Source organism: Anser anser, assembly GCF_964211835.1.
Source record: "Anser anser genome assembly, chromosome: 2".
NCBI lineage: Eukaryota > Metazoa > Chordata > Aves > Anseriformes > Anatidae > Anser > Anser anser.
This window is the reverse complement of record NC_139721.1, coordinates 45,449,476-45,477,213: the sequence shown is the minus strand read 5'-3', so window position 1 is coordinate 45,477,213 and position 27,738 is coordinate 45,449,476. Positions and strand designations below refer to the sequence as shown.

Below are 27,738 nucleotides of genomic sequence, written 5' to 3'. Positions count from 1 at the left end.
CAAATTATGAAATCCAAAATGATTGAGCTATGAGGGTCAGATATAGAGAAAGAAGTCATGATGAGTAGGTTGTGCTTTTTTTTTTTTTAATTGTTTTATTTTATTAAAAAAAAGTCTGTGTTAGAACAAAACTGCCAGTGAAAATGAATTTTGTCACTTTGACATCCTGTACTCATTTCAGGATTTTTTAACTGAGAAGGCAGATAAGAAATGAAAAAGCTTCCAAGGATAGGTAATACTAGCCATTGAGTCAGTGCATTCTGTTACTTATTACAGAAGACAGAGAACTTGCAATCAGGTTTTAGAACAAACAAACAAAAATGAGTTATGCTACATTCTGTAATCTAAATATTGATGGACTGAATATCCACTCTTTAGGATTTGCTGTAGTGGATAACAGTCCAGCATCCTGCATAAGCTGACTGAGTCCTTTGACACTCGGACATTATCAATTGAACAGCATTCATCATTCTTCTCAGTTGCTGAACTAGACTACCAGTGTATTATGAGGTAGAATTCATATGCTCTTATCATGATATCTAGCTTTCAGACATTTAAATGTCAGCAGAAGAAACTAAATCACTTCAAATTCCATGGTAAGATGCAGTAGCCTCCAGTGTGTGATTTATCTTGTCCTAAGATAGATAAACTATGAAGGACTGGGTGAATTGCTTGATCAGTTGGAAGTTGGAGACTCTTTCTTACTCCTGTACTGTGAATACTATGGAATCATTGCCATTTCTTCCATAAAATCATTTAAGCCAAGCACTGAACCAGCTTTAAACATGCCAATGTCATAATCCTGAGAGAGTATTAAAATCTCTGAATATATCTTTAAATAATTTCCTTAAAAACAATATAACATTACAGGATAATATAGCGTGCCCCTGCACAGATAGAAATACAATTTATTCTTAAAAATAAGACAGACACTTTTATAAAGCCCCCCTCTTATTAAACTTCAATTGCTACAATCAAGGAAATGCATCAGGCTCTAAGAATGTAGTATTTAAGATATCCAAGTATTGTTACTAGTTCAGTACACCAGAGATCTCATAAAATAGGCTTTGTACACTATTTTATTCCACTTATGCAGAACACTAACTCAGATATTGCTAAAGCAACTAATGGATACAGTTATTTACAGTTACTATGAAAGGCAGCCTTAAAATTAATTTTAAAAAGTATAGAAAAGAACTGCACTCAGAAACAATGTAGAATTACTGAATATTGGTATGCTGACTCATGAGTCATTTCCACATAATCTAAGATACTTTGGTTAACCTGCAGTTTGCTAGAGCACAGTCTTTAAAAGAAAGGGATGTATAAATTCTGTCTTCCCTGACAAATTTAGAAACCTATTGAATCAATGAATTCCTCAGTCCTTAATTTAAGATTGTCATAAATAGGAATTCTCAGAGTTTTTCAATAGAAATTATTGGATTCAGGAAAGCTATTCTGAACAACATGAAAGCTTTTTTTTCTTTTTTAAATCTATATGACTCATCTTTGAGACTGCAATATCTAAATTAAGTTTATACAATATACAAATGAAAGTGTAATAAAAATGAACAGACTCTTAGAAACAAAATGCTTGTTTCTTGTAATTCTTATATCCATATTTATATAAAGCATAGTGTTCAGTAATGAAATTCAGTAATTCTCTTCAGTGGATTATACAGCTTAGTATCTGATACAGGAGATATAAACCATCATTTACAAAAAGATGCCATCTGCTGAGCAAACATGCAATCAGCAGGCACTTTCTATTACACTAGAATCCTTTTCGTCCTTTATTGATTTTCTTCATTGTGTTTCCAAAGCCCCTCAAGCAATCTGAGCCAGTGCAGCAAATGAGGAAAGCAAAGGACTTTTCAATGACCCCAATATCAATTCTGCTTTGTACTTTACCCTGTCTCAAGGCTATGGACCTCATAGGTTAGTACAAGCAAGAAACTGAAAACAGTATGTACACTATATGTATGTATATAGCTCCAAAACAACTGTGTAGAAATATGACAGCCTAACCTTTGAGATTAAATGTATTTTAAAAAAGCCATAAAAGCTTTATGATTCACCTCTATATCTTTTAATTGTTTCAGCAGAATAGTTCTTTTTTTCTCCAGTTGTTTTTCTTTTTGCTCCTGTTGTTTATCTAGGTCTTGTAGTCTCTGATCTAAATAGGAGAGCTTCTGGAGAGAACATTCACAAAGAGATGTGTTAGTATTCAAAAATTATTGTCTTTCATTCCAGAGAATTCAGATAATACATTAGTTGTTAAATACTTTAACAGTCACCATACTTAAACTTATATTTGTTTACCCCTAAAAACCTATTTTTCCATCAACATAGTATGCTTATTTGTATGTTTATTTACTGTACGCTTTGAATGAAAAATGCACATCTAAAATAGAAAATATCTTTGCAGCTTTGCAATATTTATCCGTGTTTATCATTACACAGCAAAATATCACTGCTTACTCTTCTCCCCATGTGTCTTTACATTCCTTCTGTCAGGAAGCTACATATAAAAGGTCTGTAATCAAAACACATATTTGGAATAGCTTCCATGGAAGTTGTATAAAGGACGAAAGAAATGTTTACTACTTATTATCACTAGCTCATGAAAAATACAGCTAAAGACAGCTAATGGGAAAAGGAAGAAGAAGGAAAATAAATGATTGGGATATCTCATTTCTATATTTTTCATTAATTCATTCTGTTATTAATTAGTACCTCAAACAAAACAGAAGTTCTTGTCTATTGTATTAATTTCATTTGCATCATTAGTATGAGCACCAAATATTAAATGATAGAAATTATTAATACATGTAATAAGGACAATTTTACATTATGATATATACTTATATAAATCATATAATAGTTACATTATTAAAAGTTTTAAATTCAATTTCTTCTATAATAAGAAGCATTAAAATCAGTATTAATATTTCCATTCTGAAACACTTTGAACCTTTAATCAATGAGAAAGTTCTTTCTTGAAATTACCAGTATCTTTCACACATCATTCACATACAAATCTGCTTGGGCAAACTCTGTTTCCAGGCTTTTAACACAGAAGCAAATACATAGCCATAGAGGATGATATATAACTTACACCACGCCTCTCTAGGTTTCAAAGAAACTAATGATGTGATCTTTGTCACATTGTTTCTACTTAGGTTTAGTTGGGGAAGGGCTAACAATATTAGTCACTGCCATTAATGCGTTGTTTTGAAAATACTATTAACTATTAGAGGAATCTTTTTTCTTTTCTTCTCTTTTTTTCTTTTTTTTTTAACTTTTCAATTTGACTTATTAAACCTGAATCAAAAATAAACTATCACATAATTCATTATCTGAACTAAAACTATTCAACATTCTCCGTTGTATCTCCAAAAGCACCGAAGTATTGCTACATGCAGAGTATATCAAGAAACCTGCAAATAGAATAACAATAAAAACTGGAGAAGAAGATCTCCAGTAGCAAGCTATTTACTTATTTGAGTCAGATAACTCAACCATAAACCTACAGACTGATGCTGCAACAGCTTCGTATAGATGAAGAAGCAGAAACTCTTCTGTCTGGGCTTTGACCCAAAATAAAAAATCCTGTATTTAAACTAAATAGGTTCAAAAGATGTTGACCTTTCTTGATTGTGAGAATGATATGGAAGATGTATATGGATTACAGAAAACTCCAACTTCAGTTCTGGACAAAAACCATCAATAGCTAGTTTTGCTTAGTGTTGATTTTGAAACAAAAATGAAGGTATTTTGCTTTTTATTTTTTTGACAGTAATGCCCTCCTCTTTCAGATACTTCAGAAATAAATCCATTTACACTGATTATTGCATTTTCAGGTTCAGGTACATAAAACACTTATTTCCTTTGCCCCTTTTGAAAGGGATGCCATCCAGAGGGACCAGGACAGGCTTTATGGGAGGTGGGTCTATGTGAATCTGATTAAGTTCAACAAGGCCAAGTTCAAGGTCCTGAACCTGAGTCAGGACAATCCCAGACATGAATACAGGCTGGGCAATGAGTGGATTGATAACAACCCTGCAGAGAAGGAGTTGGGGGTATTGGTGAACAAAAATCTGCATATGAGCTGGCAATGTACTTTGCAGCCCAGAAAGCCAGCCATATCCTGGGCTGCATCAAAAGAGGCATGACCAGCAGGTTGAGGGAGGTGACTCTGCCCTTCTACTCTGTTCTTGTGAGACCCCACACGGAGTGCTGCATTCAGCTCTGAGGCCCCCAGCACAAAAAGGACATGGAAGTATTAGAACAAGTCCAGAGGAGGGCCACAAGGATGATCAGAGGACTGGAGCACCTCTCCTACAAAGAGAGACTGAGAGACCTGGGGGTGTTCAGCTTGGAGAAGAGAAGGCTCTAGACCTTATTGAGGCCTTCTGGTACCTAAAGGAGTCCTACAGGAAAGACGGGAAAGGGATTTTTTAATCAGGGAGTGTTGTGATAGGGGTAATGTTTTAAAATGAAAAGAAGGTACATTTAGATGAGGTATAAGGAGTAAATTCTTCACTCGGAGGGTGGTGAGGCACTGGCACAGGCTGCCCAGAGAAGCTGTGGATGCCCCATCCCTGGAGGTGTTCAAGGCCAGGCTGGATGGCGCATTGGGCAACCTGGTCTGGTGGGAGGTGTCCCTGCCCATGGCAGGGGGGTTTGAACTCAATGATCTTTAATGGTCCCTGTGAACGTCAGTTTCCTCTTATTTATTTTTATTTTTAATAAATAATACCACAAATTAAATTACACTACCAAATGGTCCAGAATTTACCACTTTTACCTCATGGTTTTCTTTAAATAAATTTTTACTTCCTTTAAACTTTGTTTCTAGATCAGCTACTTCTCTCTCTTTCTCTCCTATCGTCTTCATATCTTCTTCTCTTTTCCTCAGTTTCTCTTTTCTCTTTTCCTCTAGCTCACCATATATTGTTTCAATCCTGGCCTGTTTATTAAAATACATACACAATTTGCTATCAGTATGAAATCAGAAGCAGAAGTTAAACATGAAAAATCTGAATCTGAAAGAACATTCATACTGTCAAGTGAATACTATAAATAGACAAAAAAATGCATATACAAAAATAAGTTAACAAATACATCATAAGGTGGTTAGAAATGTCTTCAGAATGAAGGAAAAGTTGGCCTTTATGTCATCATATGCATAGGAAAGGTTGAATAGCCAGCACAACTGTCAAACAAACACAGCAGAGGAATCAGCAAGGAATATTATGAAATGCAAATATTACACTGACGCAGACAATGAATTTACAGTAATACTTAACCAAACAGTAGAATAGAATTCCATAAAAGATGGATTAAAATTCCAAATACCAGTGCCAAGAGCAAAAATCTTTTCCAATGGGAAATTTTATCACCATAGGCATGTTCTTAGATTAAAAAAAAAAAATAAAAATGAGAGAGAGAGAGAATGAAGACAATGAAGAGTGGAAAAGAAAAAAAAAAAAAAAGACAAAATAAATGAACACCCTTCAATGACTGGAAATACAAAATACAACAACCAGCTTACATTCACCTCAACTTTCTCCCTGCCAGGGAAATAAAGAAAGAGAAAGAAAGAGAAGTGTTATGTACCAGCAGACATGTTCTTCAGGAAGTGCAGGCAGGCATTACATACATTTTCAATTTCTAATACACCAAATTCACCATCACTTGAACTCAAATAATTATTTATCTGTCTAGCACTGAGTGAACTTGTAATACATATATAACATTATATTATATACAAGTGGAATGAAACTGGTACCATTTTGATTTCCTTTCACCTGTAGAACCAGAATGAAAGATGACAGGAAGATTATTGAAAAGAAGGCTGGGAATGACCATACACGGCTTAATCTTTTTGAAGTGTTGTGTTAGGTGGTAAATAACTCCTTCTTCTAGTTTTAAATCATAGTCTACAAACATATTTATCCTTACTGGGAGTGTTTTAAGCAGCAAATCCAGGAGAATTTCTGAACTCCTATAGAATGGCACTACATTAGGTGAAGTTATGGATAAAGTTCCAGATGACAACATGACTGGTAGATGGAATGGACAAGCTTCGCAGAAAACCATTAGCATTTCAGGAGCTCTGGTGTTTTACACTCAGATGGCATTAGGGGATTCCTTCTAGTTATCTTAGAACAGACCCTCATCTAAACAGCTGTGCGCTTGTACAGTCAGTAGTTAATGACAGCTTTTGCTTCTTCAACAGCCTTTCACATCATAATTTTGTCCTATTAGTAAGAAAAATATGCTTGGGATCAAGGATATGAAGTTCGTCTAACCCAGAAAAATGAAGCTTTGAAAAAAATAGAAAAAATCATTTCAGTAGAAAAAGAACTTAAAAATCTCCTTAAAAGAATTATAAGATATTTCTAAAGATGAACCTCTTCATTCTGAAAACACATGGACTGCAATGACAAAAGCAGTTCTGAGAAACAAATTTATTTCCCATTAGGGAAGTGTTCTGTTCCCATCTGCAGAAGGAAAGAAGTGGGCTAGAATTGCCACTGAGCGGCCTTTGCAAGAAACAAGAGAGAAGAAGATTTTTAATTCCAACAAACAATCAAAATTATTAATTCAAAAAAAAAGTAAGAAAGATGTTTGGAAGCACCAAATCAAACCTGTCACGCTGCAACAGTCAGACCTAGAAGCATTCCCTTCAGCCTTCTCTGAAGCAAAGCTTGTGAATCAGAGGGAAGTTGGACATCAAAGACAAGTACATATGGCAGAGACCTTGTGCAACACGTGGCTTGGAAGAGAAGCATTCAGCACTTCCTGCTAATGTCAGGGATGAACAGGAACTGCAAAATCTCTCTTAGAGACTGTCTTTCTAGAAGTGCAAGACATAGATACTAGATTCTGCTATTGAGCTCTTGAAAGTTTGAAGTCACAAAGTGGAAAAGAACAGGCTTTGTAACAGAAGAAAGGTGGTGACTGTAAATATACACAAGCAAATAAAAAAAGGATCAGACCTCTCAAACAAATAAAATGGAAACAAAAGTCTCAGAAGGAGTTATGGTCATCACAGTAAATTCAGTGTTCATTTCTAAAGAAGAAAAGCCTACAAGACCTCTCAGATTACATCTCTCCTGTCTGAGACAACTGTAAAAGAAGGCAAAGAGAGTCTCTGAGCTAAGAAGACTTGCAATAAAGGACTGCAATGCCTCCATACAGTTCTGGCTATGTTCTTTAGATCAGAATCTACACACGTGGATCAAAATCCAACATCAGAACACTCACAGCATGTGAATATTCATTTCAGGATGAGCAGCAAGGATCAATGGAACCAAATTACCCTGTATCTCACAATAGTGAGGGTGTGAATATTAATACTAGACATATTTTTCACAGAAGTATTACAAGTCTCCTTCTTAGGAAGGAAGAGATGGATTTCAGTGGCATTCATTTACCATCTATGAAAAGGCTCTCAGGATATTCTATCTACTGCTGTGCTAAATATGCATCACAGGAGATCTTTTCCAGTATCAAAGTGATCTCGGATAAGAAAAAATTGACTAATTGTGCTCCTTAGCTGCTATCAAGTTTAACTAAGAATAAGGCAATTCTTGTACGGCTTGCAAGGGATTTGATTCAGCTTGTTTAGGGTGGTTCAAGTTTAGTAAGATCATTATCGCTGTATCCCATCTCCTTACAGGAGGTACCCAACTGTAATTGGTAATATACTGCTTTCTGTTCTCGTCAGCATGACGCACCAATGGCAAGGACAATACCAACAGCCAGTTGGCATTTGGCAATTTTTGTCTGTATCATGAAGGTCTCTGCGTTATTGGATTGCAACTTTGAAAGAAACATTGATTTTCATCTTCTTGCATAATAGGGGATCATGTAGTGGGCTCAGGAATGTTTCTCAGACTATCAGATATCTGACAGAAACTAGAGCTTGATTCTGATAACCCCATCTTAAGGCCTTCTGTCTCTTGCTGGTGACACTCAATGCAGAAATTTAGGATTTCTTCAGAAAATAGTCCTGGAGTTTCCACTCTGTGTCTTTCTCAAGGCTTTAAGACTTTATAGTTACCACAACACATTTAATATGACCATTATGCATGCTCTCACAGGAGACACCTGAAGGAATCAATTTGCCAAAGGATGGAAATAGATGGAATATCCTTTTTGGTGATGCCATTATTGGGATTTCAGTCAGAAAAGCTGAAGAAGTATCAAGACTTGCCTGAGGATTGTTGAAGAGCATCACCGAAGTCCAGAGAAAAATAAATTCTTTACTATGAGATTGGTGAGGCAGTGGCACAGGCTGCCCAGAGAAGCTGTGGATGCCCCATCCCTGGAGGTGTTCAAGGCCAGGCTGGATGGGGCTTTGGGCAACCTGGTCTGGCAGGAGGTAGCCAGGCCCATGGCAGGGGAGTTAGAACTAGGGGATCTTTAAGGTCCCTGCTAATTCAAACAGTTCTATGATTCTATGATCATAGTATAAAAAGTAATACAAGCATGTTTTGTGTGAATTCAGCAGTTCACACCAGAAGAATATAAAATGGTGTTAAGACAGCCTGTTTTATATATGTATGTGTCAATATAAGGTATAGTAAGAGTCTGATTGCACTTGAAACTGAAGTAAGAAAGACATACAAATTCAAATTATAGTATTGCTGCATACATATATTATTACTGAAAGTTTTGGTGTTTTTTTTTTTTTCTTTTCCTAGCGAACTGGAAATTATTGTGAATAACTAGGTTAAAACTAAAATATTCCATGTTTTCATAAGTATTAAAATTTTCCTAGCTGAAAACAAAAAACAGCAAACACTGTTACTTAGCAAAACCTATTAGCTTCCTATTTGAATTGGTCAGAAGTTACTCTAAGCTAATTTATGGTAGGAAGTAAAAAGAATGCAGAAGAATTTAGATTTGAAGTAAACCAGTTACTGTCGTGTTTACCTGAATAACTTTCCAAACTTCTTTTCCATCTTGAATTTCTTTTTTAAGATTCCACTCCAAATTCTTGAAAAAAAAAACCAAAAACATATACAACACATAAGAAAACAAATTAATGGACAACAGCAACGAAAATTTAACACTAACATCACAGTAAGGATGACTACAACTTTTAAATTTTCTCTCAAGTATCACAAAATTATGTAAAAAAGGAAATTACAACACCAACTCATGCACAATAGGTAAATAAATATAGATTATACTACACAAAAAACAACAATATTTTCTTAATTTGAATAAATATAAAAATAATGTAATTTAATTTTGGTCCCTTAAGATAATTAAATGTGTGAAGGAGCTGAATGAGTTGGCTTACCTAAATGGCTATTGAATATCAAATGCTAAAATTTAAAAATATCTCAGTGCCTTCTGTATTTTATATGATGGAAATTTTTTTTTTTTTTTTTGTAATTTCTACTAAAAATCTGAACATGTTTTAGCCCTTTCTTATATGAACATCCTACTCACACCACTTCTAGGATTACAGTTATATAGAAAATTATTATAGATTGCACATTGAAAACCTCTAGTTTAATGTGTCAGATTAGTAGACGATCATAACTATACCTGATTACAATCTAAGTCAAATTCTAATTAGGGCTTTCTGTTTTCTTTTTTAAGTGAGTTAAGGGACTGAAAAACTGATTACTTAAGCAAAACTAGGTGCAACATGGCCAATAGTAAAGTAAGAAACAGACTCAATCACATCTATTGAAATGTACTTGAAGATGTTTTATTCACATCCACATCCGTGTCTGCATTACAGAAATGCATATGCCATCTATACTCAGAGAGGGAAGTTCTTGCATAAGCAAGTCATAAGCATTTCCTAGATGCCACACAAATAGCAAAATACAGAAGCAGGTGGCAAACAACCCCATTTATTCTCAAACCCCAAATCCCAAAGATTATTAGAAACTTCAAGGGTATTGAAGACAGGGATACCAGTGTTCATGTGGAAAGCACAATTGCAAGGAAATCCTTTAATCAATGAGTAGAAGCTTTTTTTCTCCAGATGAAAGTTCATACATTTGCTCCATGGAAAACTCTGAGCAACAACCTGTACCCATGGCCCTACATTTCCCCTCACATATGCTTATAGGTTGTCTGAATCTAAATCTACTTAGTCTACTAGGTGGAGTGTAGCTCCAAAACCCAGCATCATTTAAATGACTAATAATAACACTTGGTAATTGTGTGAATATATTCTTCAGTCTGTTCAGTAGCCCATGGAAACAGATTAACTGGTGGTTACAGACAGACACTTTTATCAGACACACCAAGGGGTGATTGGTCTAACAAAATATCAGCAGAGACCAGTCAGTCAAATTATATAAATAGAAATTGCACCTTTATTTATATGACCGTATTCAAAATTCATCACTGTTCAACTGTTTCTTAGACAGAGAGGTATCTTAGCTTCTGTGCACTCTATTCTCACTAAACTAGCAACTTTTAGCTTGCATTTAACTCTTGCAACTGGCCACCTTCCCTGTGTGTCTTCATGTGTATATGTATGCTTTTAAATTATTATAACCACAGTGCTTTTGCTAAGTTACAGTAACTGAGACTAACTATAGCAACATTAAAGCTGATAAGAGAATGATCATTCTGTAACTGTTAGTAATGGAGGTATTCAACAACAAGGGTACTGAATCTACATGAGTGGTGCTGGAAAGCTATCTTGTCACTGGAGATGGGACCATTAGCAATGGCTTAATGTAGAAGTTAAGTCATGACAACACATACAAAATGAAATTCTCTTACCATAAACGTATAACATTGAGATACATTTCTCACTGACTACTTGCCCAGGATACCAACACTATTTATGACTTGAGAAGGGACATTAAGGAACAACATTCTGGAAATATCAGAAAGAAAATCAACACCACCAAACAGAAGAGAAGCTATTAGCAGCCTGACTGTATCTTCCAAAATTTGAAATTATGTCTAAAAGAAGGAAAACAGAAAAGAACCTGAGCTTTGCCAATTTAAATCAAAAAATAATGTTGCACAACTAAGAGTTTTTAGAAAACCTACAAAGAACATTAGAACTAGTAACGAGTCTTTTTCCAAACACATCTGAGTAGGAAGGCTGCTAGAGACAATATAAAACCAACAGATGATCAAAAGCACTGACAGACAGATTTGAACATGAAGCATTCAAAATATGATAGGAAAAAAGCCCAAATCCCAAATCAAATAAAACATTTAAAGCCCTAATAGGCAAACTGATAACATGTATTATTATGAAAAATATATATATATATGTCTGCCACATGGAGAATTTAATGCAGGAGAGGAATCAGCATGACTGGGAAGTGGTGCCACAAAGTCATCAATTTTCTGAAGAATGTAACAAGTATGTGGAAAAGAGCGTCTGGTGATACTGTCTACTTGGACTCCTAACTGGTATTTCATAAAGTATTATATGAATGACTCCATAAGAAATCAGTCCTCACACGAATATATAATGCATTCAAAGATAGAAGACATACAGTAGAAATAAATCATCAGTTTTCACAGTATCAGAGCTACACTTGGGTCCTGCAAGTATCCATGCAGGATCCTGTGGTTTCCAATTTATTCAGACACAATAAGGAAAATAGGTTATTTTGCGGAATGACTTAGTAAAACCATCTGGATTTTGTTTACAGTAGACAAAATTCAATGAAGGTAAATGTAGATTTGTACATTAGGTCAGAGTATTTTTTTTTTTAATATATAAGACTGGATTCTGAGGTGGCTGGTAATCAAACAGGAAAAAAATCATGAAAGTAAAACAGACAGTTCCACGACACTGTGAATAAAATTCTCTACTGCATTTAAAAGAATAAATGTAATGTTAAGAACTATTAATAAAAGGAAAGACAACAAAACAGGGATCATCTTTATACCACTGTATATGCCATTGTGTGACTACTTATTCTATGCAGTTCTAGTCCTGCTTTCTTCCCCCATAATAATAGAACTGGAAAAGGTACAAAGCAAATAGAATGATGACAGATATGGGGCAGTTTTCATTCATGAAACAAGTTAACGGATCAGGAGTTTTCAGCCTGAAAAAGAGCAAGAAAATAATAAAAGTAATGTGTGACAAGTAGAAAGTAAATATGCAATGACTGACCATTACTTCTTTGAAAATAAGAACCATGGCCTTACACAGATAGGATATCCAAGGCAGGAAAAAAAAAAATTAATTCATCACACAACATTTGACAAAGCTGTTGAAGACTTTATCACAAAATATCATGGATTTAAAAAAAAAATAAAAATGTAACTGAAAATTATAGCCAAATGATAAGACAAATTAAGACAAAAAAGACAAAGGGCAGCAAATAAACAGGGGCTTTGCCTGAAACCCTTCTAAAGTGCTGATTTCTTAGACTAACTTTTATCATTCCCTAAATAACCATTAGAAAAATAAAATAAGAAGAAAGAAGAAGCAAAATAGACTCCCCTGCCTGTGCAGTTGAACATCCAATTATGTAAAAAATTCAGCACACAGCACTGAGAATGTAGAGAAAATGGTGCTTGTGAAATTTATAGACAAACTACACAGAGCAAATTTAGCATTAAAACATATGGCCGCAGAAAAGCATAATATACCAAAAAGACAATTTATAGGACAAAACTACATAGTGCAAATTCAGGTATTGTCTGCAGTATACATTTAATCCAAGAGAAGACAACCTGGCACAGTGCAAGGCCTTAACAGCTCTGAGGTTCTCTAGACTATGTTTTACATTTATTTCACTTTGGCTCTAGAAGCCTTTTAACTGATTCTGTTTTAAATCACATTCAACAATTCCTCTTTTCTTTTTAGAAGCAGAGTCTGGTACTTGGATGTCCTGTTACCTTTGGCAAGAACTTAGGTGAAGAGGAAGGCAGGAAAAACGCGGAGTGCCTAGTATGCCAATGCATACTATAAACTGGAAAATACTATGATGTCCTTAATTTTACTGATTAAAAGTTAGGAAATCTTAAAATTATTACAGAAAATAAAACTGTAAAGGTCTTTTCTTCCAGGCAATCTATACTATACATACAGTAGAATGCTAATGAGGAATATACGAAACACTCTGGCATAAAAAGACTCTTGAAAATTCCTCTGATTATTTCTTTTCTGTACTTCTGAATGCTGAATTTTACACTTTTCAATAACACTACGGATATATACAATGTTATTTATTAGGAATTATGTAATGTGAAAAAACAGAAAACACTTCTCAGTCTTGTAAGCCTTCACAGTCGTGTCAAGGCTTGTGGATGAATTTCATAAGGATGAATTTCAATTTCAGTTCTAGATAACTAATGACATCCAAATGATAATTAAATATTTTCATTTGCAATGTTTGCATTTACTAATGAATAAAATTGTATTGACTTAAAAATACTTCTAATCGTGTAGTTACAAAAGAACAATATGGTTATTTGTTATTATTCGTGTTGAATCACTAACAAAATCTTAGTAGTCTTTAATATTTGTCAACTTTAATTTTTAGCCTGTCGTTAACGCATGACCATTTAGTAACCAATTTATTTTCTTTTCCAGAGACTATTATTTTCCACATTTTCAAGTGTTTTAAAGTACATGGTAAAACCCAGAAATTTTACATTATTATTTCCTTAATATTAGGTTGCTTGCCCAATAATTCTCTGTTACAAAGATATTTTTTTTTCTATTCTTCCAATTTAAAAATTAATATAAATTAAAAAAAAAGAAATCACAACCTTGTAGGAGATTTTTTCTGCAGTTATTTCTGTTTGGATTTCCTCATACTTTGCTTTTTTTTCACTGTAAGACAGTTCAGTTTTACAGAGCTCTTCATTTAGTCTTTCTATTTGTTCTTCTGTCTTCTGTATGTGTTTGCAGATAGTTTGGACTTCTGACTGATATGTCTTCTTTTTTCTTGAACTGTTAAAATAAAACCGACATTATCTTACATAACCTTTTATAAAGTAAGGTAACTAAAAGGAAAACCCAGTATCAAATTGTAAAATGAAAATATTTGAAAATCAAAACCAAAAGCAGTATTTTACAGCCTTTTATTTGATGCTGAATACATGAAGCTCTTCCTCAAAACTTTAAGCCTTCTTTATTCGTGAGTGTAAGCCCTGATTGCTCATTCATATCAAAGAATTATAACTACCCATTTTTTATTGTTTTCCTACACATCCATATTGTTAACCTTCATCATAGAATGACAGAATGCTTAAGGTTGGAAGTGACCTCTGGAGATCACCTGCTCTGACTCCCTGCTCAGGCAGGGCCACCCAAAGCAGGGTGCCCAGGCGGCTTTTGAAGATCTCCAAGGAGGGAGATTCACAGCCTCTCTGGGCAACCTGTACCAGTACTCAGTTACCTACACAGTCAAAAAGTGTTTCCTGATATTCAGAGGGAAACTCCTGTGTTTTCATTTTTGCCCATGGCCTTGTGTCATCGCACTGGTCAGCACTGAAAAGAGCCTGGCTACGTTCTCATTGCGCCTTCCCATCATTTATTCATATACTTTAACGAGATCCACCACGGGCCTTCTCTTCTTCAGGCTGAATAGCCCCAGCTCTCTCAGCCCTTCATCACAGGAGATGTTCTCCAGTGCCTTCCTCATCTTCATGGCTGTACATTGGTCTCTCCCCAGTATGTCCAGGTCTTTCTTGTACTGGGGGTCCTAGAACTTGACCCAGCACACCAGGTGTGGCCTGACCAGCACTGAGCTTTGGGGATTGATTACCTCCCTCAACCTGCTGGCAACACTCCTAATGCAGCTCAGGATGCCATTAGCCTTCTTCATGGCTTGGACATATTGGCTTCTACCTGCTCTAATTTTACTAAGATAAAAGCTACTTAAATCTTCCCTTCTCTAAGATTATACAGAACAATTAAAGTGAGGTAAGGCAAGCACATATCCCCCCTCTTTTTTTTTCCTATTGAAAATATAAAGGTTGAATATGAATATACTGGAATGCACAGAGAAACAGCACAAAACAATTAAATTATGAGAAGGACAAAGATCATAGGAGACGTTGTTAGTTCATGTTGAACTTAGCATCCACCAGGAATCCTCACCAGCAAAGCTGCTTTCCAGCTGTGTGACCCCCTGCATGTTCTGGTGCCTCGGGTTGTTCCTTCCCATGTGCAGAACTTTCAGCTTCCCCTTGAACCTTATGATGCTCCTGTCAAACCATTTTTCCAGACTATCCATGCCCCTCTAGATAGCAGCACAACCCTCTGGTGGTGTGTTCTCTCAGTTTTGTATCATCTGGAGTCTTGCTGACGGTAAACTCTGCCCCATCATCCAGCTCACTAATGAAGATGTTAAAAAGGACTGGACCCAGTACTGACCCCCGAGCTACACTGCTTATTACTGGCATCCAGCTAGACTTCATGCCACTGATCACCACCCTCTGTGCCTGGCTATTCAACCAGTTTTCAGTTCACCTCACAGTCTGTCCACCCAGCCCATATATCAACAGCTTTTCTACGGGAGTATTATGAGAGGCAGTGTCAAGAGCCTTACTGATATCTAGGAAGAAAATATCCATGGCTCTCCCCTCATCTACCAGGCTGGTCGTTTCATCATAGTTTATCATGTTTGTCAAACATGACTTCCCTTTGGTGAATATATTCTGACATGTAGAGAGACATGTAGACATAGCATTAAGGGACATGGTTTAGTGGTAGGACATGGTAGGTCTGGTTGATGTTTGGACTTGTTGTTCTTTGAGATCTTTTCCAACCTAAATGATTTGATGATTCTGTGATGTTCTTGTCTTTGTGAAATGTGCCTGGAAAATGGTTTCCAGGATTAGCTGCTCCATCACCTTCCCAGGGATCTAGGAAAAGCTATTAGCAAACACATCAGAAATGGATTAAAGGGTGTCCCCATCAAGTTCATGAGCAACAAGTTTAATCTTCTCTATGAAACAAGATCCTTACTAACAGAAACACTTTCCCTAATTTCTTCAGAAATTCTATAGCAACTTCGTAAAATGGAGCAATTCTACCCTAACGCAAAAGAACATACAAAAATCACAGTATATTCAGAAAGGAATGTGAAAAACAAAGCACAATTATATTCAGAATGTTTGTGGGAGGCTACAAAATGCTCAGACTATCACACTAATGATCTGACATGCAAAATATTTCCAATACAATGCAAGAGATTAATAGCAGATGAGAGAATTTAAAGGTTTCTGAGAATAAATATCCTATTTCCTTCATGACACTTAATGGCAAAACAATCAAGAGAACTATAGTTATTTATAGCCTTTAGTTAAAACACACCTTATTTAGCCAAGAACTCCAAGAAGATAAAAGATTTTCAATTTCTGTATTACCCAAATAAAAATCCATACTAACAACACTATTCCTTTCTGTTGTGCTTGTATTCAGTAGAATAAGGGGAACGTAACTTATCTGAAATTTTAGTAAGGATTAGCAACTCTTTTTTCCCTAAGAATTAATACTTTTCATGCGAGGTTACTGGTCTTGAAACTAGGATTGAGAATATGCAAGGGTTCTATAAAAAAGCATTCCAGAAAATCCTTTTAAGAGTTAACTAATCATAGGAAAGCAATGTACATTGGGGATTGTGTTAGGCTGACTAAGAATCATGTTCTTCCACTAAAACATGATATATTTTAAAAGTTTGTTTGTTTGTTTTTCATGTGAATTAACACTTTTCTTTAAAAAATATTTAAAATTGAATAATATAGTCAGCTTCCTCTCATTGGTTCCTAGGACTAAACTACACAGCTGTCTAGAAAGGTATTTCCCCTTCAGAATGTCTTCAAATCATCCATTGAAGAAATAAATAGACTGAGTTTCTGGAGAGCTTCATTACTAGGAACTTGTAATATTCACTGTCTGGGTCTGTGATCCAAACTTTAGCACGCATTTCTTGAACTCCTGAACATGTGGAAGGACACAATAATCATGACACACTCACAACAATACTAATTATATATGAAAAAGGTAATGTTCAAAAAAGATTAGTCAATGCAGTTGAAAATAATAAATTTGTAAAGGTACATAATGAACTTTTAATTCTAAAATGTTCTTACAATCCCAGTAGTAGTTCTGTGAATATCAGAACTCTAATGAAGCTTGGTTTCACACCCATTTGAGTCCCATGGTTGATTTGCTTGATTGTGTAAGGTGTGAGCTCCAACTTGGGAGCACTAATAGGGACGTGCACATACCTCCTTCTCTCTTTCATCTTTGTGTTTATACCCTGCCTCGCCTTTTTCCTACATCTCTTGTATAGAATTGTCGGGGTCTAGTAAGGAATGTTTTCATGCTGACAGGATGTCTGTATTCAACTCAGTTATCAATTTTTACAAAACTTGTGAGAATGTAATTATTTTCAAGAATTTTTCTTTTCAGCTGACTTTGCTGAAACTAGATAACAAGATTCAAAATTAGCAGGGGGATAAATAGCAGTGTGTCAGATACCTAAAAACAGCATACACCTGGTGTCCAGATGAAGAAGGAACTGAAAATTGGTTTTATTTTCAGTTATGTTATTAATGCACTTAGAATATTAAGCACAATATAGTTTAAAGTACAGCTATCTGGAATCAAGAAACTGAGGAGCTAAAAAAATACGTGCATAATGTCTAACAAGAACTCAAAGAAAGCAGAGAAATGTAGTATTTCAGATTCTATTTCATAAACATCATAAATAAAAAGAAATACAAATAAATTCTATAAAAGCTTTGCCAAAATGTTTTTAAGACTGAGCTTTTTGCTAACAAAGAGAATTCAGAATCTTCCTTATTTCATTTTAATTGTCAAACTATGTATATAGTCTTTGGCAGAAAAAAAAAAAAAAAAGCTTTTTTTCTTTCAAGTCAAGGTCAAAAAATCTCAATGATAGATTTCAGCCTAAAGAGACTTGAAATTACTGAAATATTAGTTATAGACAGACTTAAAATAAAAGCAAGGTTCTGTTTTATAGGCATGCTTTCAGTGAAAAAATAATGCTTGTTTTCTATGTTTATGTTTATATTGTTAGTATTACCTATCTCTGAATTCTTGCAAAAGCTCTTCGTTTTCTCCCTCAAGTCCTTCATTTTCACATTTCAAAGCATCCAGTGCTTCATCAGTTTTGAGAAGCTTTTGCTTTATATTCTGTAGATCACTTTCTCTGGTGGATTTCTAAGGATCATTAAAACATTAAAACATCTTTAACACAAGTCAGAATAAGTCAGGTCAACACAGAAAATGCAAGTACACAAAAATAATATATATAAAAATAATAAAGAACTTACTAATTCTTCCATAGCTTTAACCATTTCAGAAGAAGCATCTGATATTTTTATGCTCTCATCAGCTTGGGCAGCTACTTTGTTATTCATGTCTTCTACCTAGAATATATTTTAAGTAATTAAGTAATTAAGTAATACAAACATCTCCTACATTTCTTTGTAAAAAATGAACAATATATCTTACATTAAAATTTAAAAGGAAGGCTATTAAAGAGTAACTGGAGATATTTCATGCTATGTTATTTATATGCACATTCCTATTGTTATGTATCCAAGCAGAATCTTTAGACTTCATGGTATCAGTAAGCACACACTCAGTCTGCTAATTCATACATGACATATGGTGTGTAATTGAACAGAATACCTTTAATTCCTCTCAGCCTCAAGATTTTCCTTAATATCCCAAAATGTCTATTGAACTACTGCAGAGATTAATACAGAGATTCAATGATGGACCAACCAACAGAACTAATGGAAAATGAGGAGGAAGTTAGGGAAGCAAGCATCTACAGGATAAGGAAAACATTTAAAGTGGATTTAAGTAGGTAAAGGCATACCTGCTCACACTGAGCTTAATGAACTGTGCTTTCTTCCTGTCTCGTTCCTCTGCAGAGACTGAAGTAACATAGCTATCCTGACAGAGCTTACCTATACAATCTCTAAAGAGATATGGGTCTAACTGGAATATGATAAACTAGAAGCTGGTACATAATCAACAGGATGAAATTAAATCCAAACAAACACAAAGTGATGCTATCAGGAAGTATGTGATACACAAATTCAAAACAGAAAATAATTGTAGAAAGACCAGTTTTACAAGAGAGACAGTTGCAAATACTCGTTGATTAAATAAAAAATAATCATATAATGCTCTAGGTCAAAAAAGATCTATTAAATATTTATAAAAATAAATAATAATTACTTTATTAAAGCTTGAGGTGTAGCAAGTCCTCAACTGAAGTAGTATGTACATTTCAGGGCTCCGTAATTTAAGATATAAATATACTGTGAAAGTCCACAGAGAAAGAAGAATGGTTAGGGATTAGAAAACATGATCTATTTGGAAAGACTGAAAAGAAGCACCTTTAGCAATATAGAAAAAGCAGATCAAAAAGCAATGTCTTTTAATATGTAAAATATTCTAAAAAAGATACAGAAATCAACTGTACTTCATGGCACTGGAGGAATAACAAAGAGAAACTGGTTACATTTACAGGGGAAAAAAAAAAAAAAGCTTATGAGCAAAATGTCCCACTTTTTAAATTGCTAGTATTTAGAAAGGGTGATTTAGAAATGTTTTTCCCCTTTTCATATGTTTTTAGAGCAAATATTTCGACAAGAATGACATTAAATACTATCACACTGTGCAAGGTATGTTAGACAGTCTCTTGAAATCCCTTCTAACACAACTTTTCTAGTACTTTCAAAAATAAAGCAGTCTTTTTAATACACAGCATAACCCAAAAAGAAACAAACAAACAGAAAACTTATAAGGACCTCCATCTCCTAAATTTATTCATTTTTCATTTGTCTGTCGTTTAAGCAGGTTTGGTAGTTTGCAAAAAAAAAGGCAAGTCTCTAAGCTTCTCACAAATTAAAAGCAGAAATCTAGAAAGACCTGACTAGGGATATCTGTGAAAGATGACCATGAGAGTAATATGCTTAACTGCAGTTTCTGGAGCATAACACAGAACTGTTGCTCGATCTTTTATGTGCTATGTGGCTTTCTAAAGGAGATCTAAGGTATGACGGTGTATGTTGTCAATTCAGACAACAAATAAAGACTTATAAAACCACTATATGGAAAGTTCACTGTGCATTTGAGCATTATGAATACTGTTCAGTTGTTACATCTCTTTTTCATTGCATAACTGCTTCTGAGTTTTCTATCACTATGTGTGAGTTATATCCAGTTATGCATTTAAATCCAGCTGGCAATTAGTGGTGTTGGGGCCCATCCTCTTTAGTATCTTTACTGATGATTTGGATGAGGGAACTGAGTGCACCCTCAGTGCGTTTGCAGATGACACCAAGTTGGGGGGAAGTGTTGGTCTGTCAGAGGGTAGGAAGGCCCTGCAGAGGGACCTGGGCAGGATGGGATGGGTCAATGGGCAGGGGCCAATGGGATGAGGTTCAACATGGCTAAGTGCTGGGTCCTGCACTTTGGCCACAACAACCCCATGCAGTGCTACAGGCTTGGGGTAGAGTGTCTGGAAAGCTGTGCAGAGGAAAAGGATGGGGTGTTGGTCGATGCTCACCTGAACATGAGCTGGCAGTGTGCCCAGGTGGCCGAGAAGGCCACCGGCATCCTGGCTTGGATCAGGAATAGTGTAGCCAGCAGGACCAGGGAGGTGATCGTCCCCCTGTACTCTGCTCTGGTGAGGCCACGCCTCAAGTACTGTGTTCAGTTTTGGGCCCCTCAGTACAAGAAGCACATCGAGGCCCTGGAAGGTGTCCAGAGAAGGGCTACGAAGCTGGTGAAGGGTCTGGAACACAAGTCCTATGAGGAGCGACCGAGGGAACTGGGCTTGTTTAGTCTGGAGAAGAGGAGGCTCAGGGGAGACCTGATTGCTCTCTACAGATACCTGAAAGGAAGGTGTGGGGAGATGGGAGTCGGCCTCTTCTCGCAGATAACCAGTGACAGGACTAGAGAGAATGGCCTCAAGTTGCGCCAGGGGAGGTTTAAGTTGGAAATGAGGAGACATTTCTTCTCAGAAAGAGCAGTCAGGCATTGGAATGGGTTGCTCAGGGAAGTGGTGGAGTCACCACCATCCCTGGAGGTGTTTAAGGAAAGGGTAGATTAGGTACTTAGGGACACGGTTTAGTGGGCAATATTGGTGGTACGTGGATGGCTGAACTAAATGATCTTCTTAGAAGTCTCTTCCAACCTTAATGATTCTATGATTCTATCATATCTGTCCTCTTTTTAACTATATTATAAGGTGTTACAGAGTCAGTTTTTCTTAATTCCTTCTCCATTTTTCATCTTACTCCAGAGAAAAATAAAGGAAATTCTTACTAAAAACCTCTCCTTCACAGTTGTTTACTTTCAAGTATTTTGATGTAGGTTTACTGTTCCACACAGCAAAGCACGTGAAAACTTAATTTACACTTTTTTTTTTTTTTTAATCTATGTAAGAAGACCAGACAGTGTTAACATTTTTGGAAACAGAAGTAAAGATCTGGAATAACTGTATATGTAACTTGACTATTAAAGTCACTAAATCTTTGCACTTGATACAGGAAATAGTTTATGCCTTTTTCACATTTTTCAAGCTGGTCCAAAAGAATCTGTTGAATGACAGCTACTTTGCAGTTCTGCAAAATAAGATACAGTGTATATAATGACTTAGAATAAGGCAACAAAGTCTTTGAGAAGATGTAAGATTAGACTGAACAAATTTATTTTGTCTAGAACAAGGATGGCAGAGCAGAGACATTACAAATCTTCAGGCATACGCAACGTGGCCATAGTGACAAAGGGAATAATCTACTGTTTGTACCTGCTGTAGCAAGGAAAAAAAAAAAGAAGTAGTAGACCAAATTTTACAAAAGCAAATTAGAACAAAATGCTTCTTTTAACTGTTAAGAGCATCTGAATCCTGCTTATGCAGGATTTACAATGTCCTTCAGAATTTACTAAGGGCAGAAGACCAACTCAAAGGGGACTCAGATATAAATCTCTTTCTCCTCTTTCTCTAACTTTTATTTCAAATAATTTGTTGTAGATTCAGTAACACCTTCAGATGAAGAAGTCCTAAGACTTCTTAAGAAGTCTTTTAGCATCAAATTATGTCTTTGCACTGATGCAACAAAGATACGAGCCACATGGACACCAACTACAACCAAGTAATACTTAGCATCTGATTCTTTTCTATCACTTCCTTTGTTTCTCAAGAAGTGTCTCAGGATAAACCTTTATTTCTTGAAAACATTTCCAGAAGTTCCCTGTACAGATCATTAAAAGCAGATTTGCAAATAAATCAGCATCCAAAATTTCCTAAGTCTGATTTCCTATATACATCTACCTCTTAACTTCTGTTGGTTCTGTTTGTTATACATAGCATTATAAAGAAGCAGGTATGAAGATACTATAATTTGTTAACGTATTGTCTGCCTCAAACATTTCTACTATATTATTCAATGCCCAATCTCTTTCTGCTGCTAGTGGCAACAAGAGAGCATTAATTTTGCTGCATTACTGTATTAGGAGGGCATTGGTTTCCCTCAGTGCCTGGAAAAATATTTTGATGGCAGGCTACCAAGTGAACGCATCTTAAGTCTCCAACCAAGTTTCAAATTCCAAATCCTCTTCCATTAGTTAAAGGGTAAAAAAAAAAAAAAAAAAAAAAATTGTTGTTGAATTGATGGACATTAATAAAGACAAAAGAATAATGGAGGTGTAGGTAAATGTAAGATTAATTTTATGAGGAGGTTTTTTTCTCATCTTTGAAGAGCTCTGCCCGTACAGATAGAGAAAGGTGGTTTTGATACATACAGATGCCTGTCTTATCACAAACCTTGGTAACATGGAAAAAATAATACTCAGATTTGTCCTTATACTGTTAAAAGTTGTTACATTTCCTAAATAATAAACCACTCCTCCTAGATCATATGTCAAATAAATATTAAAAAAGCATTAATCAAGACAAGGGAAAAAGGACAGAAAAAAGACAGAGAAATATTACATCACTAATTATGTCTTCAAACTTGTTTCTTGATAATAAAATAAGGATGTATGTGACAGTTAGCATGTTGCAATTTAGATCCAATTAAAACACCACTTGATTTGCTAAGAATAATCCCAGTATTTTCTCATCACTCCCAAAATAATTCCATTCTCCCACAAATATTTCCATGACGATCAGAAGAATCACTTTGAGCTTTCTAAAAATTCTCTATTACTTTTAAAGGTTTATTAACTTGTAAAGATTTAGCCATGTTTTTGAATGAAACTGACAATAACAGCTCAGCTGTGTGCTAAGCCTAACTCTCATCTTCAGCATAAACTAATCGAACCAGAAGCGGTCACCAAAAGGAGCAGTTCCATGCAGTTCCACCTTATCCCTGTTGCGCATTTCACCTTCTCCCTTGTTTTGGTTTTAATACCCAATTGGTACCCACAGAAATATATCAGACCGGGGAAAAAAAAAAGATGGAAAAAAAAATCCAGGGGAATAAAAAAAGGTTTACTAACAAGTACTGGTTAGATTCAAAAACAGCATTTTTCTACATATCAGTAGCAATTGCTAGTGCCAGTAACCGTAAGTAAACTGTAATATACAGCTGAGCATCGGAAAAAAAAGGAAAGAACATATCTAGCAAAGGCTGTCTAATATGACTGTATATCTCTACCTTTTTTGATCATGCTTAGCAGTTTCACTCTCTTGGGGAATGCAGGATACACTCCACTTAGATTCTGGACCTCACTATCTAGATGCACAAACCACATTAGTACTGGGCTTGCACAAGAGAATGAATTTCACAGAGTCACAGGATGTTTGAGGTTGGAAGGGACCTCTGGAGGTCATCTAGTCGAACATCTCAGTCCAAGAAGGGCCACCTAGAGCAGGATGCCTGGGACCATGGCCAAACAACTTTTGAATACCTCCAGTGAGGGAAACTCCAAATATTTATTTTTAGAATTATTGTTATTTTAGTGTTATTTTCTTTATACATTTGCATGTATGTACATGTACACATAGGTATAAAAAATGACAAGTTCTGTTGTGTGCATCTAAGTCCTGTTTTAGGCACCTAAACATTGCTTTGGGCCTGATTCATCCTTTTCTCTAGTGGTTCCACACAACGGAGCTGTAAATTAATTTAAAACTCCTAGTCAAGCATCACAAGGATCTCCAGTTCATGTTTTAAACTGCTGTGTACAGCAACACAAGATTAAAAAAGGAATGCCCAACAAATATAGGAGAAAACAGGAATTTTAAGTAAAAGAAGCTGTCACTCTGCATGCTGTAGAAAAGAGCATGATATGCCAACTCAGGACAAAAAATCTACTAATTCAAGAAGACAATCGTGTTGTATTGCTATACACACATTTCCAGATGACTTAAGAAGATAAGCAATATTAGGTAGATATGCATACAACAACTAAAAATACACAGGTCACTTAAAGCAACATAAGAAGACTACGACATTTTTCTTTAAAAAACCCTGAAAACTAATACCACAATACAAGAATGAGTAAGGTATTTTTATACAATTCTACCATTTTTTATTTTTAAATCAATACTTGTATTTTTACTTTTACAGAGGACCGTAACTCTTAAACACACAAAAATATTCAGGCATTCATGTACTTTTCAATAAAAGATACTCATTTACTTGCTTGTTTATAAATATTCAAGACTCACTTTGCTGTTCCAACATTTTGCATCTTCCTGGATTTCTGCTTTTTGCTTCACTAACTCCTCAAGGTGTTTTTCATCCTTTATAATCTTCTCCTCTGTTTCTTTTAACTTCATACAGTATTCGGTCCAAATAAATTCAGAATGCTTTAACTCATTCCTAATAGAAATACACAGAAAGTGAATCCATCTATTTGGAAATATTCCAAGGTAGTCCCTCTCTATAAAGGAAAATGTAAAGCAGATCTGAATTAGTAAAGATTTATTTTGATTCTCTACTACGTTTCTTGAACAGGTATGCATGAGAGACTTTCAAAATATCTACCCTGGCAGGTTCACACAATTTCAGTCAGAAATCAAAACTAATCAGGCTACCAGTTCACTTATACTTTAAACAGTTTGCCAACACTGCAACTTCTAATTGGACCTCTAAACAGGTATCAGTGTAGTTGAGTAGAAGACTTTGCATCATACCTCAACATATTTATTAAACAAAATAGGAGTCAACTTCTTTTTCTACTAAAGGCTAAATATAATTTAGAGCTATCTTCACTTAATCAAACTAGTTTACTGTCATTTTGTAGACGATTGTCATTTGTGAGGAAAATGTTTTTCTGTATCATCTTGTAACCAGTATCTTTGGTGCCACCATGCAAGTAAGACGCCAGTTCTTCATGCAAAAAGGAACTTGCATACAGTAGACAAGGTCAAAGGAGGGGATAAAGACCTTAATTCAGCTCTGAATAGCAGATTTATCAGCACACATTGCTTTTATCAGAAAGAAAACTACCCATAATTACAGAAAGAGTTAGTAGTAACTACAACAATAGTCGGGAAAACACTCCCAGGAGACACTGTTAGGCCTCATTATAGGCTGTGCACAGGTCTTTTGCTACAGCTCTGTAAGAGAATGGATTTGGTGAAAGGCAAAAGAAATAGAGGGATATCAGGCTAAAATTTTACAATGACTGCTGATGTTTTTCCACTATTTTTTGTTTCAGCCGGTAGAAAAGAGTCTCTCCCATGCTCCCCAGAGAACTAACTCAGCCAATAACATGACTTAAGCAAGCATGCCTTAAATGGCAAAATAAATCCACCACAGCAGAACTAAGGCCAACAGTAGCTGTATTTTACAAACATCTACTGCATTACAACCCCCAAAAAAACCCTTGAACAAGTGTTGCATATCTAAACACAGTAAAAAAATAAATAAATAAAACAGTATGACGACAAGACTTCAGTCAGTAATTCAAGAGCCATTCCTACAAGATTACTTGATACGCTTCCTTTATTTGCTTCCAAGATATCTATACAGTGATAAAGACTTACTCTGCAAAGTCACATTCCAAAGGTCACAGAATATATATCACGAGCATGAAACCTAACACTTCAAACACCTCTACTCTCTCAGGTCCCACCAGTCATGATAGACACATATAAATGACACTTGGAATTATTCTGATGACAGACATTTAACAGACATAGACTGTAATTTTCTTCTCATACTGCGTATCAGCCACAACTTTTCTGAGTACAATCTCGTGGAAAAATACGCTATTATCAGCCACAGTGAATATGTGGAAAAATAACAGACTGTGCTGTGTGATGTACCCCAGCCTCAGTATTTTGAGTTTCATACAGTATTCATCGTTCTCTCACTTATGGTATTGAACATAAAGAAAAGGGTACCAACTGAAGAGCAGTCTTTCAAGGCTGTGCCATCCGAAATTTGTCTTTCTCACACCTATACAATTCTAATCCTCCTTAGACAGCAACTGAAGGGTCTGCTTCTTCTGGAATGTAAGCCATTCTTTAATTAATTCTGGCATTCTGGTTTTAATTACAAGTCTAGCAAATGGCTGGAAAAAAATACAGTAGACAAAAAAATTAATTTCCTCAGTGAAGGGTAGAAAAAAATATTCTTGACTTTTTCTTGTAAATGCTGATATTCCTAAAATCACTGGTATCACAAACAGGACAGGTTGCAAGATGCACAACAGTCTTCATCATTGCCATGTTGTACAAATAGGAAATCCCTTAACTATGTGAAACAGAAAACATACATGGTGTATTTCTATCAACATATCAATACATGATGAAGTTCAGGTATTAGTTACCTATTGCCATTATCACAGGGATTTCACTTCATTATGATTGTTTCAAACAGACAGATTTTTTTTGCTGTAAAGCAATGGTAATTCTCCTCAGAACAAAGGCTTGTGACAAGAAAACTGAAAAATGACAATTCACCAGTAACTACATGACAATCTAGACTAACACCACAATTTCTTTCCATGCACATGAAACAAACTCAAAGTGTTGATTTCCATCAAGACTACCAAAACAAAACTTGAAAACTGCCCACACTGTCCTAAAACTACTAACTAAGCCAACAGCTGTGATGCAGTGAGAGAATTCCAAAGAGAACTGGACAAAATCCTGCATAAAAGACTATCAAAGAGCAAAGTAGTTCTAAGATGAGCTACAGAATTCTAATCCTAATGAAAATAATGCAGAAGTAAAATTAAATGATTAATTTTCATTAAAAGAATAGGTCAATAACATGGCATCTCAGCATCCCATATCTGCTGCTTTGGTATATTTACTAATGATCTGAAAGGGTAAGGTGCAGTAAAATTAAAAGTCTGCATGTAACATGATTTAGAATAGGCAGGGCCAAAAGGGCTATGAAACTTAAGAAAAAAATCAAGACAAACTAAACTGGGGAGCACAACAGCATGTAGCATTTAGTGTCCAAACTCAAAAGAAGTGTAAGACCAGAGAGACTGAACAATCCATACACCTCAAAATTCTAAATTAATTATTTCAAATTAAGAAAGACATGCACACGTTTCCACAAACACTCTGAAGCTCTCCTCAACATTTAACAAATATAAAGAAGCTAAGGGGTTAGATTAAGAAATGGGATGAAAAACATTAGAGTAAAAAATGAGAGCAAGACATCCCTCTTAAATTCATTGGTATGGCTTCATTTGGAATACTGTTTGCATCAGCTTTTAACCCATTTCAGAAAAGTATATCACAGAAATGAAAGGGACTCAGAAGACATCCTGGAGAGGTCTGAAAGCAC

The 27,738-nt window shown here is 35.4% G+C and overlaps 1 protein-coding gene across 1 annotated transcript in view; it reads right to left on the bottom strand.

Annotated features, from left to right (window-relative positions):
- CCDC178 (coiled-coil domain containing 178) overlaps positions 1-27,738 on the bottom strand; it is a 174,373-nt gene that overhangs the window by 122,624 nt on the left and 24,011 nt on the right. The window contains exons 9-15 of the mRNA XM_083823790.1: positions 24,654-24,807; positions 18,286-18,381; positions 18,036-18,172; positions 13,744-13,927; positions 8,950-9,012; positions 4,811-4,972; positions 2,079-2,192 (exon numbers count right to left, since the gene is read on the bottom strand). Of these exons, the coding sequence (XP_083679916.1) occupies positions 2,079-2,192; positions 4,811-4,972; positions 8,950-9,012; positions 13,744-13,927; positions 18,036-18,172; positions 18,286-18,381; positions 24,654-24,807 (910 nt within the window). The remainder of the gene's footprint in view (positions 1-2,078; positions 2,193-4,810; positions 4,973-8,949; positions 9,013-13,743; positions 13,928-18,035; positions 18,173-18,285; positions 18,382-24,653; positions 24,808-27,738) is intronic.